At 33.6% G+C, this 9,438-nt stretch overlaps 1 protein-coding gene and 1 pseudogene across 1 annotated transcript; both read right to left on the reverse strand.

Annotated features, from left to right (window-relative positions):
- Window positions 1-1,826: 1,826 nt before the first annotated feature.
- On the reverse strand, window positions 1,827-2,905 carry LOC133299990 (thaumatin-like protein 1b; annotated as a pseudogene).
- Window positions 2,906-5,644: 2,739 nt separating this feature from the next.
- LOC133299997 (thaumatin-like protein 1b) lies at window positions 5,645-6,841 on the reverse strand. Its single transcript, XM_061499493.1, has 2 exons — window positions 6,790-6,841; window positions 5,645-6,322 (listed from the first exon to the last, which is right to left on the reverse strand). The coding sequence occupies exons 1-2, from the start codon at window positions 6,839-6,841 to the stop codon at window positions 5,646-5,648; spliced, it is 729 nt and encodes a 242-aa protein (XP_061355477.1). The 3' UTR covers window position 5,645.
- Between the last annotated feature and the right edge of the window lie 2,597 nt (window positions 6,842-9,438).

Raw genomic sequence — 9,438 nt, forward strand, 5'->3', positions numbered from 1 at the left:
GACGTATTCTTGCATCTCTCTGGCCAGTAGATTAGTTATAACACACATGACATGATTATCTGCTGCATTGCACTGCTTTTGGAACTTATATTGCACATGTAAGTGAGCTTAGGGTGGAAGATCCTTGAGGACCCCTTGCCTTACTGAGATTTCTGTTTAGAGATCTCACCCCATGTTTGGGGCACCATTTTCAGGTTCAGGTAACCCTGGGGTTGAGACCTCGGGCGGCAAGAGGCCGGAGCTGAGTTGAGGTGTTTGATGTTATGCTGATATGACTGGCTGTTATTCTGATTTACTGCCTTCATTATTATGATGTTGTGGTGAGACTTGTTGGCCTTGTGCCTTATTTGGTGAGTATGGGGATTGTCCATGCCACATTGACTTGACTTTATGCTTTTAGATTCGAGTTGTATAATTGTATCAGGATTATGTCCAGTCTACGTGTTGTAGTTCCGTGACTTAGATACTCACTTATTATATACGAGGTTATTCAATGTAGATAGCTGTCTTTTGCAATTTACATACAAGCGATGTTTTTATGAAAATGATTAAGTAATCAACTTGGCTAAGGATAATGGCGTCATAATTGAAAGTAAAAAGTTATTCTGCATTTTTAATTAAGCGTGGCTTAATACGATGACATGTTAACAAACCGGATATACACGGGGTGTTACGATACCACTTGTAACGCCCGGCCGCTTCAAGAATCAATGACTATCCCCACACACTAACACTGGACTTTTCAACATGCTTTATCCTCACTCGCACACTTCCTGGGAAAACTTCCCACGAGATCACCCATCCCAGAATTGCTCCAAGTCAAGCACGCTTAACTATGGAGCTCTTCCGTTTCGGGCTACCGAAAAGTAGATGCATCATGCCTTGCACACCGCTTCCGTTCCGGGATGTTACAATAGGGTTTATGAACGTCTGCTACCTACCGAACATGAGGGATACTGCCTCATGCCTTGCACACCAAGGTTGCTGCTGATCGTACAAGTACTAACATCACATCTATACATTATATCAACAGGTATACTACACACCATGGTTGCTGCCTGATCGTGTAAGTACCCAACATCACATCCATACATTACATCAACATGTATATTCACATATCTCAGGCATATATCAATGCATATATATCATTTTCATAAAAGCACAACAAAGCATATTCCAGCAAGAAACTCATATCACCCATACTGCTAGCTATGGTAATATTCTTCAATGCATCATGGAAGTCTTTATATAATGTTGTGAATATTATCTTCTTGAAAGATCATAATTAGTTCCTAACTTATAATTTTCATTGTAATTTTTCTCTCATGACAGTTTGATATAAATCTTAGAAAACAATTAGAGTTGGATGAAAAAAACTAACATTGCGGTATATAATTTTTATCTCTACAACGATTCTTTTTATAAGCATAAAATCAAGCATTTAATTTAATTTGTAACATGCTTAGAAGGTGGATTGAATTGTAAAAACCATGATAAAAAAAATGTTTCTCTACTTTTTTTTCTCACCACAAATTAAATAATTTGCAGCTCTTGCCTTGGATATGTCAGTCATTTGGAGAGGGTACAAGATCATAATGAAAGAATAACGAAGGTAAAGAGAAAAAACAAACACACCACTCAAATTTAATCACACAGACAAAAAGAAGTATAAAATAAAACTTTATTGGATGATGATTCAACCCAATCACCAAAAGCACGTGATTTTTTTATTCATATTGTGTGGCTCATAATAGTATTATATATTGCAGTATGCACTTATTTTTTTATGCGGCTTGACAAAGTCTATTATGTAGCGATGGAGGACTTCAAGGGTAGAATGTGATGGCATAGTCAGGATTGGAGAAGCAAGTAAAGGTGCTAGTCTTGTCATCATATGCGTAGCAATAAGCATCAGGACATTGCTGCTTGAAAATGTCAGAGTATTTTGTTGGTGGACATTTCTCTGCTGTGTTGAAATCACCAGTGCAACAATACTGAGGCTGGTTGAAAGCCAAACAAGCACTCTTGCATGCAATCGCGCTTCCATCAGAACCTTTCATTTGGAGCTCCGTAGGGCACACATTGTTGATGTTGTTAGGGCAGCTTGAGGTTTTGCATTGACCACTCCCACCTTGTGGGGTCACCGAAATGGGCACGTTGAACCCGTCCACGTTGCTTACATCGTAGAAATCTTGACCTCCATTTGATGCTATCGTAATTTCTACCAAAGTTGCTGGTGGGATTGCCCTGGCACCGTTGCATCCCAACGCACAATCGGCGGTGCACAACTAAACTTTTCGTTGTTGTTCGAACACCTCGTCCTAGCCCAAAACCTACCTGACCATGGTGAGGGGAGGTCCACAGAGTTGGATGCTCCCGTTGCCAACTCGAAACATGTTGTTGACAGCTGAGGCTTCTGGTCGCCAGTTAGGGTTCCTGGCCATACTGTGTATGGGCAATTATTTCTTAAAGTAACCTTGGCTCCTTGAGCCACTGTCGGCTTCTTAAAGGCAGCAACTTAAAAATCAAACCGCAATCAATCCACTTATCCAATGGATCTTAAATTTTACAAGTTTGTAGACCTATGTGTTAACTTCAAAAAGGTTCAAATATCACTTAATTTGGAGCTTTGTAGCTCGAGATAACGCGATTTTACTAAACTAATGTGTTGTTGTCATTTTTTCCCAGCCGGAATCGATTCTCCCAGACTGGGAATCGATTCCCCCACGACAGAATGGAGAAAAATTGCATTTTTTTCTGTATAATCCCTATTTCCATGGCTTCCCAAGGGTTCTAACTTCGATATACCCACTTAAAGAAGTTCAATTAACTTTATTATATTTAGATTAAAAACTCTCAACTCAAATCATTAAAGTTTCCCTTTTGATTACTCAAAACAAGCCATTTTCATAAAATAAAAAAAAATGCAAAGAAAAGGGTATATGGTTACCTTGAGGCTCTTAAAAACAGAGAAAATAGGAAACTTTGAGGGCTCTGAAGATACTTCTAGTCACTGCAACAATGGATATTGTGAGGACTACCCCTCATAAGAGTGCAACAATGGTTCCTATACCCTAAACCAAAGAGGACAGCCCCACAACTCCCCATAACAGAACCCTGAATACCCCAAGAATGGGTTTTTTGTAACATTAATCACAAGCTCCCAAGTGTTTAAAGGATTTCCATGGAAGAGAGATGAAGAAAGTGAATACTTTTGATGATTTCACAAGGTGGAGAAAAAGAAGGCATGGAGAGGAAAACAAAGTGTGCTAAGGTTTAGGGAAAGAAATGGGTCTATGAAGGAGTGTTAGTAAATAAAGGAGGAATAAGGTTATTGTCATTTAAAGAACACTGCTCACTAATATGACCTATGTAGCATCGACACGATACGCGACACGTGACACGACACGACACGATACTCCGACACGTCAATCCTAAAAAATTATGGATTTCGACACGTTGGGACACGTTTTAATATTAAATAATATTTTTAATTTATATAGTGTATATTTCATTTAATATTTAATAATTTAACAAAAAAGTGAAACTAAATTAATAATACCCATCAACACGTTATAAAGATGGAAGCTTTAATAAAAAAAAATAAGAACTGGGATGAGAAAAAGATATAATATCATATAGAGAGATCAAATCATATTAGAGAGAGAGTTCAGAGAGAAGGAGATACAACAAGAGCGTGATAAGAATTGACAACAATGATGCTGAGATGATCTCTTATCTACTTAAGGGAAAAAAGACAAAAAAATAAAATTGATATGATCAGGTGGAAGCTTTATTAATATATTCTAATTTTAAAAAAAAATTTAAAAAAAATTTAAAAAATTACGAAAATGTCATTTGACCGTGTCGGACACGGTCAAATTCGCGTGTCGGAATGGTCAACGTGTCGAAAAAAGTTGACCGCGTGTCCGACACCGTGTCGAAGCGTGTCGGAACGTGTCGGAGCGTGTCGGACACGACTCTCCCTGTTTTTACAAGTGTCTGTGCTTCCTTGAATATGACAATATTTATTCTAATAGCTCCTTTCTTTATTTTTCTTTCAAATTTTATATTCTTAACCTAGAAATTTTTGTAAGAATTATCATATTTTAATTTTAATTTTTCGAGACACTTCACCAGTACGCATTTATGCCATGAAATACCCAATATTTGCACTTTTCTTTCGAAAAATGACCTAATCTTAATTATTATTATTATTTTCTCTTAATTTTCCTATGTCAATTATGTAATTATTTATTAACATCGTATTTAACTTTTTAAATTCCTAATTTAGTAGTGCGTTTTCTTACACCATGCGTGACATGATGGCACAAATCCAACATGTTGTAATTAAAGACATTTTTGTTATAAATATTGGTGGGTCCCATAATATTTACCCTGATCTTGGAAAAAAACCATGGTATTTTATTATAATACTAAGACATACAATATTACATGTTCAAACCCTTAACTCCATTTAAAATATGTATAATTATTTAACTTAAATTGAACTCTCTCTTTTAACTTCATATACTCCTTATTTATTTGAATTTTTTTCAGATTTTTCTGTTTTATTTGTGATCAATTTCGCTTTTCATTTATGCGTATTTACTCATAGCTTTGAGTATAGCGCTAACGAGTACTGTATGTCAATAAACCAATCTAATCCTTAATATATTAGCATTTTCCAACATTTTTATTTTCTATGTTACCTATCTCTGGCTCACTTTTTTTTCATTTTAATTTTTGAACCCTGAATAAAATTATATTTACATATAAATTGATTACTTAAATAGTATTTAATTTTATCTAAATTTAAGATACTAATACATTTATCAAAATCAAGTCAAGTTAATTTTATTAAAGATACATGAATTCGTGAGAATAAATATAATAGTTCTAAATTGATCGTTCATTCTTGCTATCAGTTTTTATGAATATTATTTTATTGGAAAATCGAAATTAGTTAGTAACTTATAACTTTCATTGTAATTTTTCTCTCAACATTGTTGGGATGAAAAGTTTTTTGATATTTTGATATAAATTTTAGAAAGCAATTAGAGTTGGATGAAAAAAATAACATTGTAGTGTAAAATTCTTATCTTTACAATGACTCTTTTTACAAGGAAAAAAGTAGGGTTTAATTTAATTTTTAACATAGTTAAAAGATGGATTGCATTGAAAAAACCATGATAAAAAAAACCATACGGGGATAAGTGACTCTAAAAAAAACCATAGGGCGATTTTTAAACTTTTCTCTACATTTGTTTTACTTAATTCTTTTTCTCAGCATGAATTATAATTTGAATAGTTACTACTAGCTGCAATATTGGTCACCGAGACCATCAAATTAAATAATTTGCAGCTCTTGCCTTGGATATGTCAGTCATTTGGAGAGGGTATAAGATCATAATATATGAAAGAGTAATGAAGGTAAAGAGCAAAAACAAACACACCACTCCAATTTAATCACAGACAAAAAAAGTAAAATAATAAAACTTTATTAGATAATGAGTCAATACAATCACTGAAAGCACGTGATTTTTTTATTCATATTGTGTGGATCATAATAGTATTATATATTGAAATACGCATTTATTTTTTTGTGAGGCACGACAAAGTCTATTATGCATCGATGGAGGACTTCAAGGGCAGAATGTGATGGCATAGTCAGGTTTGGAGAAGCAAGTAAAGGTGCTAGTCTTGTCATCATATGCGTAGCTATAAGCATCAGGACATTGCTGCTTGAAAATGTCAGAGTATTTTGTTGATGGACATTTCTCTGGTGTGTTGAAAGCACCAGTGCAACAATACTGAGGTTGGTTTAAAGCCAAACAAGCACTCTTGCAAGCAATCGCGCTTCCATCAGAACCTTTCATTTGGAGCTCCGCAGGGCACACATTGTTGATGTTGTTAGGGCAGCTTGAGGTTTTGCATTCACCGCTCCCACCTTGTGGGGTCACCGACATGGGCACGTTGAACCCGTCCACGTTACTCACGTCATAGAAATCTTGACCTCCATTTGATGCTACTGTAATTTCTACCAAAGTTGCTGGAGGGATTGCACCGGCACCATTGCATGCTACTCGACCGGAGGCACAATCGGCAGTGGCACAACTGAACTTTCCGTTGTTGTTCGAACATCCCGTCCTAGCCCAAAACCTACCTGACCATGGTGAGGGGAGGTCCACGGAGTTGGATGCTCCCGTTGCCAACTCGAAACCTGTTGTTGATAGTTGAGGCTTCTGGTCGCCGGTTAGGGTTCCTGGCCATACTGTGTATGGGCAATTGTTTCTGAAAGTAACCTTGGCTCCTTGAGCCACTGTATGCAAAACCAAAATGATAAACTGTGAGTTGGGATTTGATGAATCAAGTCATGTATAGATTTCAAAATTGACAAATTTTACACCTTATAAAGTAATGTGAGTAAACATTAACCTACACTTAAGGAATAAATCATCTCATATGTTATTTAACACGACCATGTCGTGTGATAGTATTATAATTATTTATGGCCAAATCAACATTGATGATTTTGTCATGTTACATTCCGATATTATTTCTTTCTTCATTTCTCATTACTATTGACTAATATGCTCATGAATGGTTAGGATCTTGTTACATAACATGGTCACATCAAATAAGACAAAATCTATTCCCATACTTGTGTACCATTAACATGAGGAATGTATATATTTTGTTACATATATAAATACATGTGATAACTTATAATGCGTTAATGTCTATGATAAAGAGAATAAGAGAATGGAAAATGTAATTGAAATATACCATTGAAGAGGAATGCAAAGCAAAGGCAGAGAGCAACACGGGTGATCGTCATTGTTGGTGAATAGTGATGAGTTCTTGTTTTCAGAGGTTGCTTGTGAAGTATGGGTTTTAACTTGCGTAGCTATATATAGGCATTGAGGCTTGAATATTCAATGATCCGTAGCTGTCACGTAAAGCAAGTATGGGGAATTTAGCCATTTATGACTGAGTTCGTCGTCAAGGGGCTGCTACGGTTCGCTGTTTTGATTAAATGAGTTAATTGTTAATGTCCTCTACCATAACCTAGTGGGACTTCTTTTTTTTTATATACATAACCCAGTGGGACTTTTTTTCTTTTGGTAGAGAACCCAGTGGGACTTAATGATGTTAAATATATGTTTCTAAAAGTTTAAATAAAAAATTTAATCATCGCACATGTATAAACTAATTTAATTCTTAATATTTTATAAATTAGACGTATTCGTAGTTAACACGGTTAAATGTAAGACAATATTACAAGCATACATTTCCTTTATTTTTAAGGAGTGCTCAGTGGAATAAAAGTAATCTGTTCTTATATTAAATTTAATTTTGATGTAATATCATTGAAAAAAATTATACTTAATTTAATATTATCTTATATAACCAATTTGAAATTTCATACCGTTATTAGCATAATCAAATTCTTTAATGATTTGTCAACAAAAAATCAATCCACAATTATACAAAAATACTAGCAATGCATCAAAGTTAAACTGTTTCATAATTGTGGAAAAAAATTCAAAATTTTATTAATCACATTTTGGTTAATTAAATCGAAGAGCAATTTTCATTTTACTATCGGTCATATTAGAATGTTTCGTTAAAATATAAATTCTTTTGTTTACTTCTAATTCTTTAACAAATTGCTTCTTATGATTTTAAGTTAATTAGAAAGAAATATATTTTACTTCAGTAGAATGAAATATAGTACTTGATCAGAAGGGTTCGTATTTGATATTGGATCTGTCGGTTAGCTAGTAATGATGATGACGTTGTAAGATGTTAGGGCTTGAAACTGTGGTGTGGGGGTCTGTACGAAGAGCTTATGAGAGTTTAGGGTGTTTGAGTAGTGTGCATTATGTATTTCTAGGAGAGTTACCTCAGAGTTTGGCTTGGACTAAAAATCCTTCTTCTCGAGTTTAGGGATTCTGATCCCCGACTCGTTTTAGTTTGCTTTGGCTTAATCCAGGTATGGATTTGACTTAGAACAATACTTCTCAATTATTTCCCAAAAATATTTTTTAAATTATTTATAACATGTTTGCTAACATCTTATTTTAGAAAAAAAATTATTTTTTATTTTTCGTAAAAAGTTAAATAAAAAAGCTTAGACTCTAAAATAAATTAATTTTTTTATTATTTATTCATCAATTCATCTATTACACTTTCAGACTTCCCCTTGAAGAAAATAAACTTCATACTATTTTTTCTTTTTTTTTGGATCCTATCTATTATATCATCTATTATACAATTAGTACGATTTGAGTTAGGTAGGACCAATCACATCTGTATGGGAAAAAAAAAAAACAACTAAATAAGATAAATTAAAATGCCACAAAATATTGGAATAAAATAAGTTAAGAACAATCCACAACATCATTGATTCTGTTAAGACGAGAAACATAAACCATCAAATATTAAACTTGTACGTAGATGAAAATAAGTTATTAAATAATTACACATAAATACAATTAGCTAAAAGAAAATTATAAAGTAATTCAGTATAAATGCAAATGAAAGTCACCAAAACAAAATGAATTTATCACTTATAAAAAATAGAATAATATTTGTGCAGTTACTGCAGATAAGTTATCTGCATTTACTCCCAAAACGACATCGTTTTGGGATAGAAAAATTAAATAATTATAATTATAAAGACTATAATAATCCTGAAATAAATTAAAATTACAAAAATACCATGATTTCCGCCCAAAATGACGTCGTATTAGGCTTACTGCAGATAACTTATCTGCAGTAACAGCAGCAAAAGCGAACCCTATAAAAAAATACAAAATAATAAGCCGTCTTTAAACAATATAAACACCAATTCATAAGTATTCTAAATTTCTAACAAATTATAAGAAAGGGAGGGAAAGTAGGTAACTCACTACTTAATTGTACCTTCTTCCATTTTCAATTAAATCAAATAAAATAACGGTATGTGCATAAATAAAATTTGAAAAAAAAAATATCTAATGTTACTTTAAACAACTTTGTCTAATGTTCACCAAAACGACGTTGTTTTGGCATTGAAAAATTAAAAATTAGAATGATAAAGAATATTAAAATTTGGTTGTAACTCTCAGGTGGTTAATTAACTTCCATTTAATTTAACTGAAAATAATCATTTCCGTTGAAACAAAATTAATGTGGCTAACTAATATGTGGTTATTATTATTATTGTTACACTTTATATAGGGGGAGTCAATTTAGAAAAGATTACACTTTGGGTTAACTTTTCATTATTTTCAATATGTAATTTTATTTTTAATGAATTAATCCATAAAAAAAATGCAAAAATCTATTAGTCCTAATGGCGTGGCAAAAACACACTCCCTAATAGGGGTGTAAATGGGCTAGGCTGGCCTGGCCTAGCCTACAGCCCAGCCTACGTTAAGCCTAGCCTCG

Source organism: Gastrolobium bilobum, unplaced genomic scaffold (assembly GCF_033153095.1).
Source record: "Gastrolobium bilobum isolate Gb01-03AN ecotype WA unplaced genomic scaffold, APGP_CSIRO_Gbil_v1 utg7979, whole genome shotgun sequence".
NCBI classification, from domain to species: domain Eukaryota; kingdom Viridiplantae; phylum Streptophyta; class Magnoliopsida; order Fabales; family Fabaceae; genus Gastrolobium; species Gastrolobium bilobum.

Bases quoted from the DNA above. Each gene is read 5' to 3' on its own strand.
- LOC133299997 (XM_061499493.1), bottom strand. From the start codon at position 6,841: ATGACGATCACCCGTGTTGCTCTCTGCCTTTGCTTTGCATTCCTCTTC. The intron at 6,323-6,789 runs GTATATTTCAAT...TTTTGCATACAG, and splicing joins CTTTGCATTCCTCTTCAATG to TGGCTCAAGGAGCCAAGGTT.